The 25,489-nt window shown below is 45.1% G+C and overlaps 1 protein-coding gene across 3 annotated transcripts in view; it reads right to left on the bottom strand.

The window, feature by feature from the left end:
- Positions 1–19,422, bottom strand: part of ZNF131 (zinc finger protein 131) — a 28,909-nt gene extending 9,487 nt beyond the window's left edge. Inside the window, exons 1-7 of one of the 3 annotated variants that reach the window (XM_075020165.1) lie at positions 15,842–18,195; positions 14,978–15,116; positions 13,435–13,536; positions 10,495–10,639; positions 7,201–7,564; positions 6,876–7,098; positions 2,271–2,401 (exon numbers count right to left, since the gene is read on the bottom strand). In XM_075020165.1, coding sequence (XP_074876266.1) covers positions 2,271–2,401; positions 6,876–7,098; positions 7,201–7,564; positions 10,495–10,639; positions 13,435–13,536; positions 14,978–15,116; positions 15,842–15,949 — 1,212 coding nt within the window. In that variant the 5' untranslated portion in view covers positions 15,950–18,195. Of the gene's footprint in view, positions 1–2,270; positions 2,402–6,875; positions 7,565–10,494; positions 10,640–13,434; positions 13,537–14,977; positions 15,117–15,841; positions 18,196–19,259 lie in introns of those variants that run through there. The other 2 variants (XM_075020166.1, XM_075020164.1) reach the window with 2 other exon arrangements.
- Positions 19,423–25,489: the final 6,067 nt, after the last annotated feature.

Genomic DNA, 25,489 nt, shown 5'->3' with positions numbered 1-25,489 from the left:
GGGAGAAAGGGGGGGGAGAGGGAGAAAGGGGGGGGAGAGGGAGAAAGGGGGGGGAGAGGGAGAAAGGGGGGGGAGAGGGAGAAAGGGGGGGGAGAGGGAGAAGGGGGGGAGAGGGAGAAAGGGGGGGAGAGGGAGAAGGGGGGGAGAGGGAGAAAGGGGGGGAGAGGGAAAGGGGGGGGAGAGGGAAAGGGGGGGGAGAGGGAAAGGGGGGGGAGAGGGAAAGGGGGGGGAGAGGGAAAGGGGGGGGAGAGGGAAAGGGGGGGGAGAGGGAAAGGGGGGGAGAGGGAAAGGGGGGGAGAGGGAAAGGGGGGGAGAGGGAAAGGGGGGGGAGAGGGAAAGGGGGGGGAGAGGGAAAGGGGGGGGAGAGGGAAAGGGGGGGGAGAGGGAAAGGGGGGGGAGAGGGAAAGGGGGGGGAGAGGGAAAGGGGGGGGAGAGGGAAAGGGGGGGGAGAGGGAAAGGGGGGGGAGAGGGAAAGGGGGGGGAGAGGGAAAGGGGGGGGAGAGGGAAAGGGGGGGGAGAGGGAAAGGGGGGGGAGAGGGAAAGGGGGGGGAGAGGGAAAGGGGGGGGAGAGGGAAAGGGGGGGGAGAGGGAAAGGGGGGGGAGAGGGAAAGGGGGGGGAGAGGGAAAGGGGGGGGAGAGGGAAAGGGGGGGGAGAGGGAAAGGGGGGGAGAGGGAAAGGGGGGGAGAGGGAAAGGGGGGGAGAGGGAAAGGGGGGGAGAGGGAAAGGGGGGGAGAGGGAAAGGGGGGGAGAGGGAAAGGGGGGGGAGAGGGAAAGGGGGGGGAGAGGGAAAGGGGGGGGAGAGGGAAAGGGGGGGGAGAGGGAAAGGGGGGGGAGAGGGAAAGGGGGGGGAGAGGGAAAGGGGGGGGAGAGGGAAAGGGGGGGGAGAGGGAAAGGGGGGGGAGAGGGAAAGGGGGGGGAGAGGGAAAGGGGGGGGAGAGGGAAAGGGGGGGGAGAGGGAAAGGGGGGGGAGAGGGAAAGGGGGGGGAGAGGGAAAGGGGGGGGAGAGGGAAAGGGGGGGGAGAGGGAAAGGGGGGGGAGAGGGAAAGGGGGGGGAGAGGGAAAGGGGGGGGAGAGGGAAAGGGGGGGGAGAGGGAAAGGGGGGGGAGAGGGAAAGGGGGGGGAGAGGGAAAGGGGGGGGAGAGGGAAAGGGGGGGGAGAGGGAAAGGGGGGGGAGAGGGAGAAAGGGGGGGGAGAGAGAAAGGGGGGGGAGAGGGAGAAAGGGGGGGGAGAGGGAGAAAGGGGGGGGAGAGGGAGAAAGGGGGGGGAGAGGGAAAGGGGGGGAGAGGGAAAGGGGGGGGAGAGGGAAAGGGGGGGGAGAGGGAAAGGGGGGGGAGAGGGAAAGGGGGGGGAGAGGGAAAGGGGGGGGAGAGGGAAAGGGGGGGGAGAGGGAAAGGGGGGGGAGAGGGAAAGGGGGGGAGAGGGAAAGGGGGGGAGAGGGAAAGGTGGGGAGAGGGAAAGGGGGGGAGAGGGAAAGGGGGGGAGAGGGAAAGGGGGAGGGTAGGGACAGAAAGGGGGAGACCACACAAAAGTGTGTGAAAGCATACAGGTGAGAAAGAGAAAGAAAAAAAGAGCAAAAGTGAGAGGAAGAGGGAGAGAGAGGAAGAGAAAGAGCGTATGAGAAAGAGTGAAAGAGCGGAAGCTAGAGCAAAAGCAAATGAGTGGGCGAGGGCAAGAAAGAGCAAGAGAAAGAAGTGTGTTGTTTAAAATTGTCACAGCAGTGGGGCAGAAAAATGGCAAATAAAAATGCTACAACCAACCTCAGCTCATGTAGTTTCTAGCTTTTCAGAATTGGCTTTTAAAAGCTAAGTAAGACTTATCTGAACAGCTTTTCAAATGTCAGTTACATATAGTGACCAAGTACCCTAGCCATCCATCTACAGCATTTGTATTTGCTTAAAAGTCATTACAGATTGTCATCTTAAGTTGGAATTACTTTCCAGACAAAGTCAATATGCAAAAGCCTAGGTCAGTGCATTAAGAACCTTGAAAAGGAAGCAGAAAGATCAGTAAAATGCAGATGAACACTTACCTACCCATAAGAATCTCTCTAGTATTATAAGGCTCCATATCAGTAATTCCGTATTTTAAATGGAACTACTTAGATGTAAAAATTTATCTGCATGTTGTGCTTGACTGTGATCCTTGTATTTATTTTACTAAAAGTAGCTCTTGGAGACATAAGCCTACTCTTGTTGCCTTTCCTGCTCAGTACTCCCACACTCCCTCAGCATAGGAAGGAGCCTCAGACTCTGCTACTTCCATTACCCACCTGACATTCGTACAGCTTCTTTCTTCCCTTTTTAGCTCCAGCTCCAGACTGACAGGCTGTCAGGTGACATTTGAGTGTGCTATTCCTAGCAAAACGTTCATGGCAGTTTGGACATTCAAATGGTTTTTCACCTGTTAAGACAGATACAGGGATTTGTAAGTGTATAAAACCAGAGTTTTCTGTCATCTCTCTCTTCTTTCCCTCTCTCCCCTTTGTGTAAGTTGATAAATACGCTGAAAAGACATGGTGAAGAAGAGAAAGACATTCCATGTAAACTTTATTTATGTTAACTAAAAGGGCAAAAACCTAATGTGGAGTCATTACTCTCATTTAGGAAAAAAACCAATGTAACAATTACCAATGCTATTTAAGGAACATTTAGGTTTTTATGGAAATTAGATTACTATCCTGACAAAATATCTTAAAGAAATAGCACCTATTTCTCTCTTTTCATCTGATAATATTTACAATTAAAGAATCAACATTAGTAAGTATACAAAGTGACACATTAAAGAAGGAATTATTTAAAGAATACAGTTTTGTTTTCAAGAATAGTAACAGCTTATGCTTGGGACCTGAAACTGAGCTCCAGAAAAAGAAGTTTGCATGGCATAAAACAAACAACACCCCTTCCCCCGCAAAATAGAGTGAAGAGAAAGCACAGAGGGACATAAATGGGCACAAGCAAGATAAAAATTCCTTTCAGTTTGGCCACTTCATTTCAAACCTGGTACCAAACACAGAAGCCAGCTAAGGACAACTGCAGGGGAGGCTGGAAACAGGTTGTTTTCTCTTTTTCATCCAAAGAAGTACGTTGTTATTACTGCCATCAAGTAGTAAAAAAGAACAACTGGTGTCTCTGTTTACTAATTTAATCATGCACAAACACAATGAAATTCAAGGAAATTAAAGTACAAAAAAATAGGAACAGTGTGTTTCTTCTGAAAGTCCGATAGTTATTCAGTGGAGGTACTGACACCAACATCACTGCTGAAACAAACGGCTTAATGAACTCCAAAAGAGGCTGAGTCATTTCAGTGAATAATATAAGAATCTATCCTAGCTAGTTTAAAAGTCTGCAATTTAGGAATGCAATAGTTATTGCCTATTGAGATGGAAAGCCAATAAACCCATATTTTCAAAAATAAAGGTATTCAGATGTTCCTAATTACATTTCAAAAGAAATCCACAAGTAGCCTATAATTCTCATTTATACACCTAAAGGCTACAGAAAAATGTTAAGTGGTGGGAACATTCCCCTTAATAGTTACAAAATGCTATGTTTTTGGAGGCTATTGTACAGGTAATACAAGGGATGCTGAACTACCACCAGTCTTGCAGGTCAAAAACCATGGACTTTGCCCAAGCAACCAATGGATACTAGAGAGCAAAACTCACACCACAGACCTCCACCTGCCCTGTGATCTGGTCACGTTTAAATAGTTACTTGGAGCAAGGCACCAGTCAGGGAGAGATTTATTCTATTCTTACTCAAATTCTTCAGTAACCTCCAACATATTCTGCCAAAAGTGTCTGAAAGTGACAATTCAAAGATAATGGTGACAATATCCAAAAGCCAAAAGACATGGTGTGACTTCTTGTACAGTGCAAAGCAATGCAGTGACCTGAGCTGCACCAGTCACAGCAATAATGGAAAACACAGAGAGCATGCCAGCTGTCTTCTCCTCCTTCTCTGAGAAATACGCTGGTGAGCTGGGGGCTAACCTCCTCTGCTAAAGGTGACAACTTGCTTCTCCTCCCCAGCACGTCATCCAACTATGAGTTTAGTCTCATCTAAGTGAGATTTTATGAAGAGGGAGGGTTTTGGCCTGATCTAATGATTATCTTTTTCTCCCTTTATGAGAATGGATGAGATTTCACTTGCCAATTGTAACTAATTCACAGGACAGAAATTCTGACCAGAGATAGGCCAATATGGTGCTGGTCCTTTCTAATCCAACAGTCACAGGAAGGAGACTGCCCCAAATAAATATTTTTTAACCCAAAGAAATTCATAACTACTAACACAGTGACTTTTATTTGCCTAACACGTAAGAAATACCAGGTAATTCAACCATAACCATAAAGCTACCATATCTTTATTTAGAACGGGTATAGAGAGAAATAGTAAACGTAGTTATTATTTTTTTCCACAAACACACCAAAGGCAGTTGTTTATCAAATGAACTTATTGGGATCATTTATTCAAGGCACGTAAATAGAGTCCATTTATTCACTCCTATGGAAGATGTTATTTGCAGTTTGAAGTTCAATTCCTGTAAAACATATTTTAGATTTACCAAGAATGGCAAAGACCTTAATTTTTCTGAAGACGTTTGTATACAAATTACTTCAGCTACAGGGTTTTCAGACAAGGGCAGATTAATTTAGCTGCTTGGAGCACATCACAATTCCGTCACTTCTACCTTCACTCATGTGAGCACACACACGCTCTCCATAAAAGGAAAAAAAAGAAAAAAAAAATCAAGAAGACCTAACTGCGTGAAATATTCAGCAGTCAAGATTTCCAGTAAAACCAGAGGGAATCAAAGCTGTTCAGTGGCTCTTTCTGCTAGGGCATATAAGCTTTGCAAAATACCAGGATTAAAGCAGCATAATGAGACCAGTAGCTTCACTCTAAGCCTGATTTCTGTATGAGGAAATTGCTCTTCTTGAGTTCAATAGCTCTAATTTGTCTTACACAACAGATACACACTACTTAAGTGCAGCCTTGCAGTATTTCTGTCCTGTGCATTACTTATGATTGGTAAGTGAAATCTCATCCATTTTCGTAAAGGGGAAAAAACTAATAATTAGATCAGACACCCACGCCCCCACCCCCCCCTTATAAGTTCTAGTGATGACTTTCTAATACTTTCAGAGTTGCATGACATGCAAGAGATTTTTGAGGTGTTTTTTTAGAGACCACAAACTGCTTAAGGCACTGAATGCATGAGTAAGAAACTCCATGGATCCCCTTCCTTTCTATGACTGAGACAAAGATAATAGCCGTTGGTAATGTCAAATTCCTACATCAAAAAGAATTACCAACACTGCTAAGGTGTCTATTTCTGCCCCAGTTGTTATTTTCATGTTATTGCTGGTGTTGTGATTAAGCAGCAACAGGAACAAACACTTTGTAGGACATTTTCTCCCAGGCCTTTTAATTTCATTTTAGCATTCAAACAGTGCTATACAGAATTCAGAAGTTAGAAAGCCTTTGGCTGAATGGGGGTTTTCCCACTGACCTTAGAAGAGCACAGTTAAATGGTAGTATCTGTCTTGATTTTAAGCTTAAGGCTTTTGAAAATGCTAAACCAGAAGTAATTAGATTCCACATGTTATACTTGTTGTATCAATATATACTTAGAAAGTACTCTGCACCTCCTGTGATATATTAAGTTGCTTTGTCCCTCAAATCCTTTATCGAAACAGCAACCAACATATTGTGATATTTGGGCTACTCTGTTAATCTGCCACAAACTTTTCTCTGAAAAGACTTTTGTTAAGCAGCTTGTATTTGGATTGCTCATAATGGAGAAACACTCCCTGCTTTGTAGGGGATAAGGATTTGCCAAAGACTGTTTATAAACAGAACTTTTAAGGGGCTATTGGGAATAGACTGGACACAAGTGTCATATATCAATACTCATTCCCATACACAGATACAAAGAAATTTTAATTAAAAGGCTTTAACAATAAGAAGCTGCAAAAGAAATTGGTCTGCTACCCTCCGTTAAATTCTTACTGATGACTCATGACTGACTTATTAAAGAAAAACATCTGGAAGATCAGGACCACATATATTTTACATTCAGTTATCTGTATAATGCTCAGTATCTGTTCAGATAGTAGACTTTTCAGTGAGATGAAGCAGCAGCATCTTAACCTTTCATATTATAAGGAGGAAAGAAGGAACACAAGTCATTTTGTACTCAGAAGATGCTATCCAGATTTCAGAGACAGATTTCATAGTAAAAAAAGTGTACTATAGTCACTAGAAATGTTTTGCTGTGTTCATTAACAAAGAAAAATCAAATTGTAGATGAGATGTCAAAAGCAAGGGTGAAACTCTCCAAACAAGATGGTACAAGAGAGAATTGTTAGGGGGTATTTCAGGCCTAATGCATTAACAGGCATTTGCTTAGAAGTTCTGTTAGGTAAGTAAACACTCTAAACTGTATTCCACTGAGAAGCTCACAGTTCAGATCATATTTCAACAGAAACATTTACTAGTAGAATTGTGAAAATAAAAGTAGCTCCTCAGTTTGGTACTTCTGAAGAAGGAAACACGCCTTAAGAAATTATTTTGAAAAAATGTTTAAGATTTAATAGACTTGAATGAGAAGCTTCATTAGTGCTTTCTGGTTTTAGGTTCCTATTTTTAACCACCTCAATCCCTCAAAAGTTTACATCAATGGAAAACAAACCAAATGAACAAACAAAAAAACAAACCAGCATTTTAGTTGTAACTAGAAACCAAGTATTTCTAGCACTCAGGACTCATGTGTTCTCTTCAGCATATTCTCTATTTCCCCAAAACATGCAAAACTGCAAAATGCTAGAGCCAAAGCCACAAGGACAGGACTATAGCAGTACTCTTACCTGTGTGCTTCCGGAGGTGCTCTTTAAAATGCCCAAAATGGTCAAACTGCTTATCACAGTACTGGCATATATGTATTTTTTTGCCAGGTCTTTGCTTCTTGCTGGCACCACCTTCATCAAGGTGGTAACAGGTGAGGTGCTGTTTCAAAGCACTCTCTCGTAGGTACCTTTTATTGCATATGTCACACTTGTAACTCTCAGTAGAGTGTGTTTTCATGTGTTCCTTAAAATGGTAAAACAATTTAAATGAACGGTTACATTTCTCACAGTGGAATAGATTGTTCACGTGTGACAGCTGAAGTTCCACAATTTCAATACCTTCTACCTGTTTGCATGAAGGATCAGTTGCACTGTCACCTTCTTCTTGGATCTGGCATTTTCTCTCTCCCTGACGATATTTGCTGGTGATATCTGCCAAAAGAGCCAAAGCAGATTCATCTGATGTACCCGTTGTCTGTATGTACTTTATGGATTGCTCTGCAGAAGCTACTTCTTCCAGTGTTTCGATGCTGTCATCTTCCACTTCAATCGTATCTTCAGCAATCTCAACCTCAATTTCAACAGGATCTGATTCTGCAGATGGCAGTGTTTCTGTGATAACATTAGAGGTTTCAGCTATCTTCCTCTTTTTTGGTTTATTTTTACCTTGTGCTTGATTTGATTCTAACAGTGATGAATTTTCTTTATTCCTGTAAAGCATTTGCATAAACATGGTTAAGATCCATAAGCACTGACATAACAATTTGCGCCTAATACTGAGCTTCTGTATCCAGCACTCTCCAGCTGTTTCTCAAAGAAGCTGAATGATGAATGATGACATAATCTGTGTGCATGTCAGAAGCTAATTTGTCCTTAGCCTATACTCCTTAGAGCTGTAAAATAGCATGGTTAAAGCTACAGAGCCTTTGACATAAGGCTACTAAAGTGTTTTAAATAGCTCTGCTTGAATGATACAAAGCACCTATCAAGAAGAAAGGCCAGTTAACCTAATGATATAGGTTTATCTAAGAAACTTGTGAAATTCTCTACTTGGAAAGAAAACTTCCCTGAAGGAAAGAGTTCTTTGGCCTGCCTACTCAGAAATAAGAATCAAGTCCTTCCTACGCTATTCACCCCTTAAGCTCTGGAGTGTATGCAATTGCCTGCAGCGCTTACAGCTTGTTAAGAGAACACTACAGCTGTGACTTCACAAAATTATTTTTATAACATCTTGTACTTCAGGAAAGCACACAGCTAACAGCTGAGGTAAAAACAAAGGCCACTGGGATGTGGAAAGAGTATTCTAGTTTAATTTTCTGGGCTTAAACACAACCCCCAGCTATGTTCCTGTTTACCTTGCATCATACACACACAACCCCCTTCCTCCAAGATGTCAGGGATAGCATCCCATCTCAAACACTCACAGAGCCAAATGGACCAATGCTTTCAAGTCACACCCTCAAGATCATCCTCAGCACTTACGTGCTGGAGGTTTTACGACTGATTATCGGTTTTGAAAATGCATGGCTATTCTCTCCTCAAATCAGACTGACATGAGTAAGCTGTCCTTTTACCTTCCTTTGCAGCCTGATGACTCCTTTCATGTAATCTCCCTATCACTTTCATGTTTTCTAGTAATAGGAGAGAGAAGGCTTTTCCCAGTATCTGTAAGTCATACATCAGAGATACGTGGCTAATGATCTAATGCAGAATAGAGCTTATTAAACTGCACCTTACTCTATTCAGACACAGGAATACAGAGCAGTTAAACTTACAGTTTCATCTACCCTGGATTTCTTATGTCTAGAAGGTGACAGTTACTTTTGCATTACTGCAAGGACCTCCAGGATCACGTACCAAAAGAATAATCCACTCAGCAAAGAGAAGACTACTGTCCTTGACCACATTGTGTTAAACTTTGAATAGGGATACACACATACAACACAACTGCACTTCAAGGAGTAACAGGTGGTTGTTTTCTTTCTAGTCTAGATTATGCAATGTGCAACTCTTCGAGGCATTATATGAATAGTTTTATAATCATCTCTACTTCAGCTGAAGTTTCTGAAGCTTAACCCTTTCAGTCAAGGCTCTGACTGAGGCACTGTATTGCAATTCCTCACTCTCTTACTGTGGAGGAGAAAGCAGAGACTGACAGTGGTACTCAAATTTGTTTTCCTAACCAAAAAAAACCCCAAAACCAAACTAACATCCTCAAAAACTTTTCAAAATCTACAAACAATGGAAATAACTCTGAATAGACTGGCTTGCATGTGTGCTCATATTAAGAAAAACATTTGTTTCTTTGTAACATAAGAATTACAGTGTTTACTAGTGATGCATAACTAACAAACTGCATAACATTATACAATAGTGGGAAATAACTGCAGGCTGGACAGTTTAGCTTGATGGATGGATCTGAATCCTGGTTCAACAACTCTACTGGTGTACACTGACTCAAAGTGATACTGATTAGAACATACTTTTTCAGTTTCTTTCAAATTCCTCAAGCAGACAGCTAAGGTCTGCTTTCTTTCCTGAATAAAGAAAAAAAAAATTATTTTGCTGGTATCATACTTAATCTTAACAAGGTCAAAAAAAGGGTGTTTGTGGAGGTTGTAGGACTAGAAACTCACATCCCATATCTTTCCTATTAAAAAAAAAATTACATTCAGCTCTACTGCCAATCCACAGAATAAATACAGAATAGGTTAATTGGAAAATAAATGCTGATGTTGAAAACCAAGTTTGCAGTGTATCACGTCACAGAGAGTTTTTTTAAGCGAAATGTTAGCGGGCTACTACAGGAACTTGGGCCAACACCACTCTCCTTGGCTAATGTATCTATGGGGAGATAAAAAGGAAGCAACAGTCTTTCCTCAGCCTGAATGCAAAGACCTTTCAACAGGTCTAGAAGAGAAAGCAAGAATAACCATGATGCTGGGAGCATTTATTGCCCCTCCCTGTGCTTCATGCTGGCAGAACAGTGTAGCCTGCAGAAGGAATGAGAACATGACAGCACTTTATGAAAGGGAAGGAAGGGGAAGAAAAACAGCATGATGGGACTAGCACCTGCTTTTCTCACACTGGAGTTTGGCAACAGAGTACAGTTCCTGGTATGAGATAAAAGGTGCCACAGCAACATTTAATTAAGTATTGATCCTGTATAAAACTGATTATAACAGTTACATTCATTCAAGAAGTTTAAGAGGTTAATTTTGCAGCAAGAAGTTTTAAGATCACTGTTTATTCTCTCATAAACAGCAGAAAGCTGCATGAAATCAAAGTCTAACTACCTGAGGAACATCGTCACTGTACACCCAGCTGTCAATCAGGTGTGGGCACTCAAATAGCACAGAGACCTGGTATTAGTTACCACAGTCACAAATCTAGAATGTCTGCAACATTTATCAGCTGTGTCACTTGTCATCAAGTTCCAGCCCAAAGAATGTGACATTCATTTTTCAGTCCATATAATTCTGACCCTATCTTACAGTAGAAGCATATATGGTCCCACACAAGTTTAGGATGTTTCAAGATAAGGAACAGCATTGCAAAATACTGGCAGCCAGCTCTTGTAAAAGGATTCTTCTGACTGTACATTTCAGTGTTGGGAAGAAAAAGAGGCTTATGTGCTTACCTGATTTCAAGTGCTTTGATTGCTTCTAACATCTGTAGATACTCAGCTGCTTTCCAAACATCATTTGCTTCTTCCTCACCTTGGACCATTAGTTTTGCTGTATAGGTGAACTCAATTAGGTGACGAAATGCCATGTTACTTACACCTGTATAGAGACAAGAAAAACAACAGTTTCTTTTAGCAATTACTCAGTCTCATGCACTTGATGAATCTTGCATACTTGCCTGCTCACCATTTTGCTCACAGTACTGTAGCTGTCAGTTTCATGAAGATGACACTCTTAAAAGGCTTATAATGGAAGAAAAAGTCTACTACAGAAATATGTGAATCTGGAGTAACTACAGAGTTATGCAGCAATAAAGATAAAAGGAAGGATAAGATGGACAAAAAGCTGTTTGAATAATAAAAAGTATAGATTTAAACACAAAAATACAACCTCTTTCAAGAGACCTCTGAGCAGCTGGAGGCTGAAATACTGTTCCAGGAATTTGCTCTCTGCCTACCAGGCAAGTAGCCGATGTGACGCTCATTTACAAGGGTCGAAGGGAGGATCCAGGGAACTACAGGCCTGTCAGCCTGACCTCGGTATTGGGGAAGATTATGGAACTGTTCATCCTGAGTACACTCACACAGCATATACAGGACAACCAGGTGATCAGGCCCAGTCAGCATGGGTTCATGAAAGGCAGGTCCTGCTTGAGTAAGCTCATCTCTCTCTGTGACCAGGTGACCCACCTAGTGGATGAGGGAAAAGCTGTGGAAGTTGTCTACCTTGACTACAGCAAGGCCTTTGACACTGTCTCTCATGGCATACTCCTTGAGAAGCTGGTGGCTCATGGCTTAGACAAGTTACTCTTCACTGGGTAAAAAACTGGCTGGATGGCTGAGCCCAGAGGGTTGTGGTGAGTGGAGTTAAATCCAGTTGGCAGCCGGTCACAAGTGGTGTTCCCCAGGGCTCAGCACTGGGGCAGTTCTCTTTAATATCTTTATCAATGATCTGGATGAAGGGATTGAGTGAGCCCTCAGTAAGTTCGCAGATGACACCAAGCTGCGAGGGAGGGTTGATCTGCTCGAGGGTAGGAAGGGTCTACAGAGGGATCTGGACAGGTTGGATCGATGGGCCGAGGCCAATTGCATGAGGTTCATCAAGGCCAAGTGCCGGGTCCTGCCCTTGGGTCACAACAACCCCATGCAGTGCTACAGGCTTGGGGAAGAGTGGCTGGAAAGCTGCCCGGCAGAGCAGGACCTGGGGGACCTGGCTGACAGCCAGCTGAAGACAAGCTGGTAATGTGCCCACGTGGCCAAGAAGTCCAATAGCATCCTGGCCTATATCAGAAATAGTGTGCCCAGCTGCGGTGGGTTGACCCTGGCTGGGCGCCAGGTGCCCACCAAAGCCGTTCTATCACTCCCCCTCCTCAGCTGGACAGGGGGGAGAAAATACAACAAAAGGCTCGTGGGTCAAGATAAGGACAGTTTCATAAAGTGAAAGCAAAGGTTGCATGCGAAAGCAAAGAAAAACAAATGATGTTATTCTCTACTTCCCATCAGCAGGCGATGTCTAGCCACTCCCTGGGAAGTAGGGCTTCAGTACACGTAGTGGTTGCTCCAGAAGACAAAAATGCCCCCCCTTCCATCTCCCTTTACTTAGCTTTTTTATCTGAGCTGATGTCATGTGGTATGGATTATCTGTTTGGTTAGTTTAGGTCAGCTGTCCTGGTTATGTCCCCTCCCAAGATCTTGCCCTGCCCCAGCCTGCCGTTGAGAGAGACAGCCTTGATGCTGTGCCAGCACTGCTCAGCAGTAGCCAAAACACTGGTGTGTTATCAAAACCCTTCTATCTACTGATGCAGAGCACAGTGCTACAAGGGCTGCTATGGGTAGAATTAACTCCATCTCAGCCAGACCCAATACACCAGCAGGAGCAGGGAGGTGATTGTTCCCCTGTACTTGGCACTGGTGAGGCCGCACCTTGAGTACTGTGTTCAGTTTTGGGCCCCTCACTACAAGAAAGACATTGGGGTGCTGGAGCATGTTCACAGAAGAGCAACGAAGCTGGTGAATGGTCTAGTGAACAAGTCTTATGAGGAGCAGCTGAGGGAACTGGGGTTGTTTAGCCTGGAGAAAAGGAGGCTGAGGGGAGACCAAATCGCTCTCTACAACTACCTGAAGGGGCATTGTAGTGAGGTGGGTGCTGGCCTCTTCTGTCAGGTGGCTGGAGATAGGATGAGAGGAAATGGCCTCAAGCTGTGGCAAGGGAGGTTTAGTTTGGATATTAGAAAAAATTTCTTTACTGAAAGGGTTGTCAGGCATTGGACCAGGCTGCCCAGGGAAGTGGTGGTGTCACCATCCCTGGAGGCGTCCAAAAAACATGTAGACGAGGCACTTCAGGAAATGGTTTAGTGGGCATGGTGGTGTTGGGTTACGGTTGGACTCGATGATCTTAAAGGTCTTTTCCAACCTAAATGATCCTATGATTCTAAGTATTGCTCCATGTCTATCTTGTTCTTGCATCCCAGCCAAGGTATCTGCCATTGGCCATCACTGGCAGCCTTTTTCATCTGACCAGAATGGCTGTTGTCAAGGAAAGACTGTATGTCACACTGCTAGTCCTAAAACCATACCAGGTCTGCCTGACCTCCACTAGCCAAGTATTGCTTGGGGGGAAGAAAAAAAAAAAAAAAAAAAAAGGAAAAAACCCACCCACAGAACCTTACACTTTCCCTTCCAAAAGATTTAATTCAAGACTGTTCTTTTTAATTTTTTTTCAGGGGAAGTTATTTTTCCAGTGGTGGTAGCTGCCTCAGAACAACTTGAGAGCTGAGATCTAGAAAGCTAATTGGTATGACCAAGCATGTATGTAAGCCTGTACCAAGGACACTACATTAATTTCCAGCTTGGGCACACAACTCTGAAGGTTTTTATTTGCACAACTCGGATTACCTTCTATCTCCACCAAGGGCTCCTGAGTGAAATCTTGGAAGAATTTGTAGAAGAACTGGCTACAGGCAGCAAGAACAGCCTTATGAGCTTTGAAATGGTGACCTACAGAAAGACAAAAATTTTGGATTAGGATAACCTTCCTCACTCATAGTGCAGAATAAGTGCAGAAGCAGAAAAGAGACTGCCCAGTCTACAAATCTATTCCAGCAGCATATAGTCACTTAGTATGTCTATCCCTTGTAACATGGGATACTACTGCAGCTAGCCTGTCCCATCTTAGGCAGACCCTTGCTGACATCACTGACCTTGCTGAAGCTCTGCAACTCAATCAGCTGGAGGACTCACTCACTCCAGTGTTTCTCTTCTCAGATATTTAAGTTATGGGAAATTCCTATACAAACTTTATTCCTGTATGTCTTGGGCTCAGCTCTCAGGTTTTATCCAGGTTCTCCTTGGTTTTTGTTGCTCTTACAGACTTATGTGTTTTATCAACACTTCTGCCAGCATAAACAACACTGCAGAACAGAAGTGGTTCTACTCTGTTCTTCCTGTTTTCCTGACTGTGTATTCCCCATCACTGTCTCACCTTCTCCATGGTGCAGGCATGAATGTCCATAAGGGTCCGTAGGACAGAGATAAGCAACATGAATTAGAACTACACAGCTGCATACAAAACCAGCTTTGAGCTCAGCACATGGATTTGGGAATACCAGAGGAGGAACAAACATTCAGGATAAGTTTTGTGCAAGTGCTGTCAGTTAAACTATGGCAATTCCTGAAGAGTAATTTTTATTTCATTGCTTACTTTTTTCTAATTGGGGCTCTGCAGGACCATTTTCCTTCAAGTGAGTTCTCGCTATCTTTTTAAAGATCAGGTATCACTCCTTTAGCTAAGTCTGTCCTACTATATTCCTTGAAGTCCTCATCTGTTCTAAGGTGTGTTAGGGATAAGAAGCAATCTTAGGTGACCTATCAGACTCCACCTTTTCTAAAGGACATAATAAGCACCTACATCTCCATCATCCTTTTAAACTAATACTTATGTCCTTAGAACACATATAAAAAGAAAAGTGAGTGCTTCTATCCTATTTTAACTACATATTAAAATAGCAGGCAGATACCAGAGAAGAAAGAAGTAAATCTTATTTCAAGGTGGTTTTGCTGTTTTTTTTTTTAAAACACAATATTTGTACAAGTTCTCTGAATGCAAACAGTCAGCTCAAGTTAGGAAAAAATAGTTTAACAATGTTTTGGAAATCCTTAGACAACACGTTAAATATAGCACAGCAGTTTCAAAGTGGGCTTCTATCTGAAAATATTTAGCCCCTTGTTTGGAAAAGCAGAAGCAACATTATTAATCACTGCTGGAGACTGTTCTCCCCAAGATTTTAAATGAAACTCTGCAAGCAGCTCGCACGCTGGTACAGAACCAAGAATTTGTTAGTAGCCCAGTTTGACAGTTGACCTGTGACAAACCCAAGAGCTTCCCAGCACAGCTGTCAGAATTCTCTGTATACCAACTGCTTCTCAGGCCTGTACATACCATCGACAATAAGAGTGATATCCGTAAACTGGTCCTGCTCACGTTGTTCATTCAGTCTATCCAAAATAACTTTATAGTGTTCAGGGAATTCCTGGATACATTCCACCGTTTCTTCAGCTTCCATGGTGAGAGGACTAGTCTGCAAAAGATGTGGTAGGAGAGTAAGAATACTGTACCACTCAGTAAATACTATGCACAGTCAGGTTAGTATACAAACATGAACTAAATAGCACTTTTCAGGGACTACAAAACCCATAGAAACACTAAACTGTCTTGGTAACAGCTTTACCTGATTTTAGCCAACAGGTAGGAAACGGTAGGGTTAATGATGTGGAATGGAATATTGCCTTACGTATACACGTGAAAAAACAGAGTAGGTAAGGGTATTTCTTTATTCTACAGATTCAGCAGGGACCCACCTCCCTCAAAGCAAATACTGCAGGGATGTAATATCCCCACACCTAACTATTCAACAACACCTCAGCAGCATGATGTCAGAATCTTTATACAGTTATTCATCACAATTCCACCAATCCACTTGGTGGATGAACAGTTCTTAAAATGTTCATATTTAAGCCACATTTTGCACCTAGCAAACACAAGATGTTTAATTCCTTTAAATAATAATGTAATAAAGCTGCACTTTTCAGCTTCCAAGTACATAGGAGCTGCCAAGGATTTAATGTGCTGTCACACCCAAGAGCATCTTATTCAACCAGGCTGCTTACACTTCTCTGCCTGCAAGGTGAAACATTCTTTGCCAACCTTTTGAAAGAGACACACAGGCTTGTAATCTGATGGCCCTTCCTCCCTTACTTATACAACAAACATAGCTGGGGGTGGGAGTTGCAGGGGTTCTCAAACCTGAAGAAGTTTAGCAGAACTCTGTGACTGTGGACAAGAGGCAAATGTCAGCGTGCTGCTTATGCAAAAGAACCTCGGGAGAGAGTCCAAGCGCTTCAATGGAAGCATTTCGCAAATTAACTCCAGGCAAAATGACTTCAGATCTGTGCAGCAGCACTCATCTTCAACTCCCACATTCACATGGCTCACACTGAGAATGCCGCAGAAAAAGCAAAGACATTTCAAAGTCACATTAGCACAGAAACATTGTTTCTTTTCACAGTCTATCTCACTTTGAAGAACATGCGGTTTCTGGCTAGGCTTGAATGAGTCTTAAAGGAATTTGAGACATACCCTTCACTATACTGTTATACTTTGTATGGACAAGAGGAAGAAAGTCAGGAGAGCAGCTAGCATCAGACCAAACACTGAATAGAGAGATGGGAATTTCTGGCGCGGCAAAGAAGCAGTTTTCTTCAGAGTGCTAGAGGAAACCACAGAGCAGGTGCTCCCTGACTTCTGGTGCAGATTCCTTCTGCATGCGATTGGAATTGGAAAGTTCCGAAAGCAAAACTGTTCTTACACGTACTAACCACATTTGAGCTGATGCCACCACACTTGCTAACTCCCCTGTGCGGCTGTGTAAATTCCACCTCATTTACAACAAACACATATTAGGTTATATGGGGTATGACAGAAGTAGATAGGAGAATTACCCAATTATGATAAAGGTGAAGTTACTTTCTTATGACTAACAGACATCAAGTAAAGGAAATAATGGAATTCCTATTTTTGCCACAAAACACAGTCTTTCTGGCATCTCAGAAAAACTGGCCCATGCCCATAGAGAAGTCATTTTGCTGTGAGCATGAAAAAAGAAGAGCAGAAGCAACTGCTTATGGTAGTCTAGCTCTACCTGCTATCACTGCTTCACCAGGCAGACACTGAAATACATATCAGGGTCTTAACGGGGACAGAGGAGACCAGCCTGTGAGGGCAAGATGAAGTAGAAGGGAGCGGATGCTGCTGCTGCTTTCACTTCACCTCATCTGTAACGATGGGTTGTCCTGGTTTCAGCTGGGATAGAGTAAATTTTCTTCTTAGTAGCTAGTATAGCGTTGTGTTTTGGATTTAGTATGAGAACAACGTTGATAACACACTGATGCTTTCAGTTGTTGCCAAGCAGCAATTATCCTAAGTTAAGGATTTTTCAGTTTCCTGTCCTCTGCCAGGAAGCAGGTGCACAAGAAATTAGGAGGGGACACACATGGGACCCCAAGTGACCAAAGAGATATTCCATACCATATGATGTCATGCTCAGTATATAAAGCTGGGGGAAGAAGAAGGAAGGGGGGATGTTCCGAGCAATGGCGTTTGTCTTCCCAAGTAACGGTTACGCATGATGGGGCCGTGCTTTCCTGGAGATGGCTGAACACCTGCCTGCCGATGTGAAGTGGTGAATGAATTCCTTGTTTTGCTCTGCTTGTGTGTGCGGCTTTTGCTTTACCTATTAAACTGCCTTTATCTCAACCTACAAGTTTTCTCCCTTTTACCCTTCTGATTCTCTCCCCCATCCCACTGGGGTGAGGGGAGTGAGCAAGCGGCTGTGTGGTGCTTGGTTGCTGGCTGGGGTTAAACCACAACATGGATCTAAGACAGATGACCAGCAGCTCCTGCCTGCCTTCTGTCATCTGGTATTCCACATAAAGTCTCCTTTGGGAAATTGTCAGCCATTTACTTCACCATTTAATTCTTCTTGCCCATTTTTGACACATCATAAAAGGACAGATGACTTGCAGTTAAAAGCATAATTCCTTAAAACTTAAAAAAAAATGTTGACCTCCAATTCTCATGACTTCCACCTACCCAAATGCAATTTACTTCCAAGTTGAATGTTTGTAGGGCTACCTTACCAAAAAAACCCTCAAAATAATAGAGTAAGTTCTCCCCTACCAAGTCTAAGAAATCTTAAATTCTGTCTGAGAAAACTTTAAAAATACAAATAAGAAAACATACAACTTATGATAGCTAGTTTATCGACAGGAATTAACATAGAACTAGTAACAAGTGTGAATGCATTGTGTATCTAAATGCAGTCGCAGCAACCACTGAGTATTGTCATTTAAAAAACCTCAGTGATACTGCAGAAAAAAGCCCAGCAGAACCGCATATATTTGGTAAGAGCAGGACTACTTTGGAGGAAGAAGTGAAAGGTACAGTCGAGAAACCCAAGATGCCAAGGAAGGCAGGTGGGAGCGATCCAAGTTGCCACTTATGAGTAGGCTCATAGTCGAGTGATGGAACCCGGACTACGTCAGTTGTTTTCCCTCGGTTTTCTCGGAAGAGGCAGTCAGCTGCTGACTTGGTAACACTGGCTGCATCTCCCGCCACAGGCACACCACTTGTGGGTCGGTTTCATCCAGATCTACCTCAGCGAAGCCATCTTATTGTCCCTCCCTGTTCTCCTGGGCGGCAACAGGAATTCCTTGTGTTTGACGCACTGGGCGCCTCTTTCCTTCGCCCGCACGGATCGCGCACGACCGCGGGCGGTGCCGAGCGGTTTCACGGCAGCCCCGGTGACCCGGGGGAGCAGGCTGAGCGCTGGCCAAACCACCGCCATCCCGCCGCAGCCACCTCCGGAGCGGGGGAACCCCAGGGGTGTTGGGCGGGCGGGCACACACAGCCGAGCGCCGCTTCCGCGCCTTCCTCAGGATTCTCGCCCCCAAAGCGGCAACCGCGGAGTCAGGGCGCGAGACAGCCCCTCGCTCCCCGCCGCCACCGGCGAGGCGAGGCCGGGCCGGGCCCCGCTCCCCCGGGCCAGCGGCCCAGCCCCGCGCCGGGGGCCGCAGCGCCGAGGCGCGGGAGAGGTTTCGCGCCGCGGCCGCCAGGCGGCGCTGCCGCAGAGCCGAGGGGCGGAAGAGGCTTCGCGCCGCGGCCGCTAGGCGGCGCCGCCGCCCGGCCCCGCTCCCGCTCCCGCCCGGGGCTCCCCCGGAGCCGGCCGCGGCCTCCCCCCCCCCCCCCCCCGGCCGCAGCCCCATTGGCGAGGGCCGATGGCAGTCAGCGCGATGCCCCCACCAATCGTAAGGCGGCGGCAGAGCCCGCCCCCCCCCGGGCGGAGGAGCCAATGAGCGCCCGCCGAGTCCCAGGAGCGGGAGAAGGCGGAAGGCCTAGCCAGCGCCGACTGCCCGCCGGGCACGGTCGCGCCGAGAGCGGTGCGGGCGGCCGCCGGCGGGCGCGAGCGTCCAGCGGGGGCGCCCCCGGGGAGGCGACCGGGCCTGCGCCGGCCCGAGCCGTGCGCTTGGCAGCGCCGCCGCTTCGTTAGTCCGCGTTACGTCATCAAAGCGCGCATTAAATCGATCCCTTTTCAATTCCCGGCCGGGTCGCGCCCCGGCGGCGCGGCGCCCCGCGGGGTGGGGAGGCGGTTCCGCTAGGTACTCACCGCGAGGAGCCCCTCGGCCCGCCGCGCCCGCTCCGCCGTTACCGCTTCCTGCTCCCCAGCACGCTGGAAAGCGGGGCGGGCGCCGGCCAATCGCGACTCGCATTCCCGGCCTGCACCGCGGGGAGGAAGTGAGGCAGGGTCACCTTTCACACGACAGGGCGGGCAGGCGGCGGGGGCGGGGTGGGGCGGGGCTCGGAGGGGCGCGGTGCCTTCTGGGAGTTGTAGTTCTCTGACTGCGCCTCTGCCGGCGCCGCAGCTGAGCGGACCTCGGGGGGGAGGGTGCCCTCCTCCCGGGCCGGCGAGGAGCTCGGCGGTGCCCGGGCCGTGGACGGGGCTGCCGCGGGAAGCGACGGCTCTGGGGGCCAGCCCGGTGCCGCCCCGGGCCGGAGCGGTGCCCGGCAGGAGGGTTGGGCGGGGGGGAGCGGCCGTCACGGCCGGCTGGCGCCCGCCGGGGGACGGCCCGGGCTGCTCCGGCGCCGGGAGGGGCGCGGGCGGTTTCTGTGGAGGAGGGGAAGGTGCGGTCAGGTCCAGCGGGAAGAGAAGATGAAACGCCGCCGTTGTCTGCCAAACCCGGGGCCGGCGCGTTCCCCGGTTTCAGGCGCGGCGCACCGACCCCGTGGAAGCGAGCGTCGTGACCGAGCGCCGGCGGGGTTCGACCGGCCCTGCTGCGAGGTGGGGCCGCAGGAGCGCCCGGGAGCGCTGCGGCGGCCGGAGGGCAACGCCCGCCTCTCCTCAGCAGCGGCCCCGCTGTACGGCCTGCAGGGCCGCCCTCCCTAACGCCGTCTGCCCGAACGTGCTGGAAGCCCGGCGGGCGGCGGGGCCCGCGGGTGGCGGGGCCTGCGGGTGGGCACCCTCGGCCCTCGCAGGCACGAGGCAAGGCTCTCTCCGGATTCCCTTCGGCTCCCCTCGCTGAGCCGGACCCCTCCGTTACGCAGCCACGCGTCCCTGCAGGGCGCGCACGCCACGTTGTTTTCCTTTTACCGTTATAAATCGAGGGGTACTCGAAACGGGCGTTGCGAAGCGGTGTCGAAAGCTGCCCTGAAATACTGCCTGGCAAGGCTGCCGTTCCCTTCCCTGATGCCCAGCTCTAGTGCAAGGTCCCCACAGCTGAAGAAGAAAACAGCCAAGCTGCACCTAGTGCACTGCTGCAGCAGAGCTGCGGGGTTGTTTGGCTGAGGCGCCTTAGGAGAAGGTAACAAGTGAGCGGCACTGGCTGCAACCGGCACCGCTGCTATCCTGCCTGAGCGCTGGCAGTGCGAAATGCAGGTTTCTTTTCTAGGCCAGAGTCTTAAGGGGCATCCCTCGTCAGCCAGGCTTCCTGTGTTGTCACCAGATGGAAACGTATTCATCCACATAAACCAGTACAATAACTTGTCAAAACAGACAAAATGATCATCCTTTCAACAGCCTCTCTGTCCATCATGGCAACAGAAAAGGTGACGCATGTGACGGCTATATGTTGTTATGAGCTTGCCTGTGTAATTCCTGTGAAGGAACTTGTTTATTAACTTCTCCGGCACTTTTCCCTGGGGTCAGATCTACGTGACTGCTTTTGCCGTGTCATCCTCCACTAAAAGGGTAAATGCCTATGAAGTTCATGGAGCCATTCAGCATAGAAATCCTACAACATCAAACAAAACAAATAACAGACATTCCGTCAAGTTCAAATTAATTTTTATGTACTCTCTAACACGTAAACTCCCAAGACTCTGCACAGTGTTTTATAGTACAGTAATACAAGAAAGTTTTATCAACAGTGATGATTTGTAATGTAATATAAAAAAGTTTGAAGTCAAACCTATGTCCCTTTTATTTCCTCATGTTACTGCTTAATGGCCTTGCTAATGTTACAATACTGTTGATCTTGTTAGTAGGTCTGTTCAGACAGTTGTTTTCAGCCTGGGAGTTGTCTGCCACACCCATTCTTGTCCTCTGGTACACAGCAGTACATTAGGAATGTTGATGCCTCCTGCCTTTAAAAAATACAAAGGTTCTCTTTAAACCATTCTAGATCTAATTTTTGGTTGAAGAACTGTATCTCCAATACTTTGTAATTCAAATTGAAATATTGCTGAAGTTACCACTATGGGACCAAAATACAACACAAGAATTAAAAATTTCCATTCCAGCACCTTCTGCCTATCCAGAGGAGGTTGGTGGTTTGCTTATTTTTCATTAAGTTATGGGTTTTTTCTGACCACTTGCTTTTTTTTTCCATGGCATTTTCCAGAGTGTTTCTTGCTTTGCTTTTTTCCTATGGCTTCACCCTTCTAATTGTACTGTCCAGTTAGATGGGAGCTTTTAAATGAATGGTTTATAATTTGTCCTAATGACTTTTCAAATATAAAATTAGACTGATGGAGCTATATAACTTTTCAGGTTCTCCTTTTCCTCTCTTAGAGATGGGTGTGGTGTTTCCGAGCACTACCTCTAGGATTTCTGAGAGTTATGTTACAAAACAATAAAATTTAGTTGTAAGTCTCAAAATAATCTGCTTTATGGTAGATTTTATTTACACAAGGAAAAAAATGTTAAGCAAACATCCAAATGATCTTTATCCATATCTCTAGTTCAACCCGTATTAGCCATTTGTATGGCTAAAAATTCCCTGTGTTTTTTTCCTTTTCCAGAATCACCACAGTGACACTCTGGAGAAATCTGTATTAAGATAACCTGATAAGCCTTCTGGACGCAACATTCAGCTGAGTTTGGGAAAAATATCAGAGTGTAGATGTGCTCTTCCAGCTCTGGTCTTCTCATGGCAGTGTTGAGGAAGGGAGAGAACAGCCAGCCAGACTGTTGGCAGCCTGTCCCAGGGAGGGCTGTGAAATAGCAAATGGACAAAAATGAATACTAAACTGATCATAGAAAAGTGTGAATTATACATTTCCCTTCTTTAATAAAGAAAACCCCTCTTGTCTGAAGAAATGAAGGAATTAAACTGCAGATGTGAAACCAAGAATTCAGAAGGTGTGCTTATGTGCAGGATTGAGTAGATAACTGTTTTCCAAAAGCAGTTGATTCAGGTTATAAGTGAAGGCCAAAAGGGACCATTAGCTTCTCTAGCGCAAGGCTACCCACCTAGCAGCCTGTGACCTACACCCAGCTTCCTGGAGAGTTCTGTCTGGCTCCCCAAACAGTTCTGAGAGCTGGTTAGTGGAGTCATTACACACCCAGATCTCCCACCACCTTGTCCCACACCAGGACCAAATGATTCACCCAAGGCGGTGCAGAATTCAGATCGCTACAACATGGCTTTTCTAGCCTCTTCCATTAAAACAAGTCTTAAGAAATCAACTGCTCATTCCTGTAGTGATACCAATCATTTGCAAGAAATCTTCTCTGTATCAGACGACTCGGCGCGTCTCCATTGCACAATGACTTGTTCTGTGCATGAAAGGCCATTACTCTCATGCCTAGAGCAAGCCAGATGTGTGCTGTTACACACGACAAAAACCTTCCTGTGGAGCCATACCTTCCTTTGATAGGTATGACTAGTGAAACAATATCAGAGACTGTATGTAAGTTTTGAAGGAAAATAAATGTGGGTTGTGCCTCTGACAGAGAGCTGTTCTGTTAATCCTTCTCATCTCTTTCTTTACTATTTCAAGAGGGAAGGGAGGATACAGGAGTTAATGAAAGTCAAAATGATAGTGGTAACTAAAATGCAAAGCTTGAAAACTGCAACATGCTGAATTGTGAATAGAGGTTAAAAATCCTTAAACCTTACATCTGTGACACAAAGATGTCAGCTTGTTCTTTTGTTACCTTCATATTTGAAGAGGAAATGCACAGCTAGGACAGGATGTGCGTTTATATCTACTTAGTATTATCTGCTGCCTTACAAGCTCCACACCAAATCTTACCTGCTGTGTGCAAGTTTCATATTTTTGTGACCACACAAAGATCAGCTGACTATGAAATTGGGGAGATCAGTATCTGATGAACGCTGCAAGAGAGGGTGGTTGAATTCTAGCATTCTTATCCAAATGTTTTATTTTATGTTACTTTAAATATCTGGAAGAAGAAGCAAGAATAAGGAGTTAGTGTCTATCAGTTTCATAGTAATTTGGATTCTGCAGAATTATGAGAAGCATGCCTAAAAGAACTGTATAGTGGCTTATTGCTTAAATAACTGTAGGTGTTAAGTACTTTGCTATTTTTTTCATTTTATCCCAGAATATAGAGTCTTAAAATTACAGAATCATAGAATGGGTTGGGTTGGAAGGGTCCTTTAAAGATCATCTAGTCCAGCTCCAAATATAAATTCAACAGGCCTTGGCTAGGTCAGTACTTGTCTAGGAAACCTCTTAGGGAAAATCTCTGTTAAAAAGCTACCTGTGTTAATTTTTACGATAAATACATACCATGCCGTTTTTGTATGGGCATCATGAGTAGAAATAACATACATACATATTGTTTATAAAGATTTTGTACATGTAGATATTACCTCTTCAGAGGTAACCCAGATTTTCACAAGCAAATCTTCTGTAATCTGATTTGCAAAAACGTTTTTGTTTTGTGGTTTTTTTTGATAAGCAACAGTGAACATAGCGCATCAGGACATGAAATGTGGTGGATTTTCTAGCTCTCTTTAATAATCCATGGAAATCTACAGAGTCTGGAAAGGATTAAAGCTAAACTGGCAGAAAAGGTTTTGACCTAAGCCCACTGTCAGTGCTGCAGTTCCATGTATTATACATGCAGAAATATTAACAGCTAATTTTAGATTACTCCTCCTTTCAGGCCATGAAACCTTCCTAGAAAACTGTAGACCTATGGACCATATTATTGCTGGGAGAAATTATGTCTGACTGATAGGTTCATAAAATATTCATTATAGATGAAAGTTTACTTCAGAACCTGGAGACAATCAGGCAAAGGTTCCACACGCAATTAAGATATTATTAAGAGCAATAAAAAGTTGAAAATTTAGGCACCCTAGAAATAATTCTTCCCAGTATCCAGGGGAAGATTTTTTTCCTTCAAGAACTTTTTCCTTTCTGGCACAGCCTTCCATCCATCAAGTGCCTCTTCCATCTGTGCAAGACCATGTGTGCTATGTGGCATATTGACTATAACTGTGCTGATTATTACAGCAACTTAAGTACTCCCTTTGCAGACACGCCGATGGAGCAGCTACCAAAGCACACGTCCTACTGAAAGAGCACCCGGCCTCTGTTTGTTCTGTCATTTAAGTTCTTAAGACCAGCCTCATGCACAATCCACGCTGTAAGCCTCAAACAGTGCCTGTGACACTGACTGCACAATGATTTACCTGGACAATGGAGAATGAAATCCTACATTTGGCTTCAGGACTAGATATCTGAAATCCTGCATGATCCTTTAATTATATATTTTGTAACTTACCTTGGGCACATGTCTGTGTTAAAGAATCAACAAAAATTTTATCATTAACTTAAAAACATTTATAGCAAGACATCATGAAGTCTTTGCAAAAAGGGGAATGTAATTAAAAAGCACTTATTGTTAATGATTGCAGTTATTGCAGCCATGGGATCACTTAGGCATTTAGTTTTCTGCTCTAGCTCTCCTTCTGAATGCCTGCCAGCTGTGTTGGTAAGAATGTTCTGCAGCTTTATTGCCATGATTTTTAAAGTGCTAGAAGTTTTTTTCACATTCATATTTTGTTTCCTCTTCTTGCGCTCTTACAGGAAATCTGGCAATGATCATGGTGCAGGATCAGCACAAATCCCTACTTTGTTTTTCTTCTCTTTTGTTTTCTTTGCTGACACGAAAAAGTTCAGAGAAATTCAGCTTGCAGTTTAGAGGGCTAGATAAAATGCTGATGGTCAAAGGCAGGTGTGGGACCTGCTCAGCTGTTCCACCATGAGACACTAACTCTGGGGTCTACTGGGATACTACCACCTCCTTAACACCAATGCTTAAGACTGTTATATGCCTGATATGTAAATAATACATGCCATACATGAGTAATATTTTGAACATGTCTTCCTGCCAAGAGACAGCCATTAAAAAATGAAAATAAAGGTCAGCTAGAGACGAGGATTTACCAATGTAAAATGCCAAGCTGGGACTCATCTCTCCTGTAGTTCTACAAGAATCCTTACAAATGAGCAGCCAAGCAAACCTCTATTGACTGGAGAGCTGTTGAGGCATAGTGTGGTGACTATTACTTGTCAGGACCAGGACTCACTCACTTTTCAAGTTCTACAAGTTGAGCCAGTGCTTTTGGAATGGGATGAGGA

The sequence above is a fragment of the Buteo buteo genome, chromosome Z (genome assembly GCF_964188355.1).
Source record: "Buteo buteo chromosome Z, bButBut1.hap1.1, whole genome shotgun sequence".
NCBI classification, from domain to species: Eukaryota; Metazoa; Chordata; class Aves; order Accipitriformes; family Accipitridae; genus Buteo; species Buteo buteo.
Note: the sequence above shows the minus strand (reverse complement) of the source record. Positions and strands in the feature narration are given on the sequence as shown.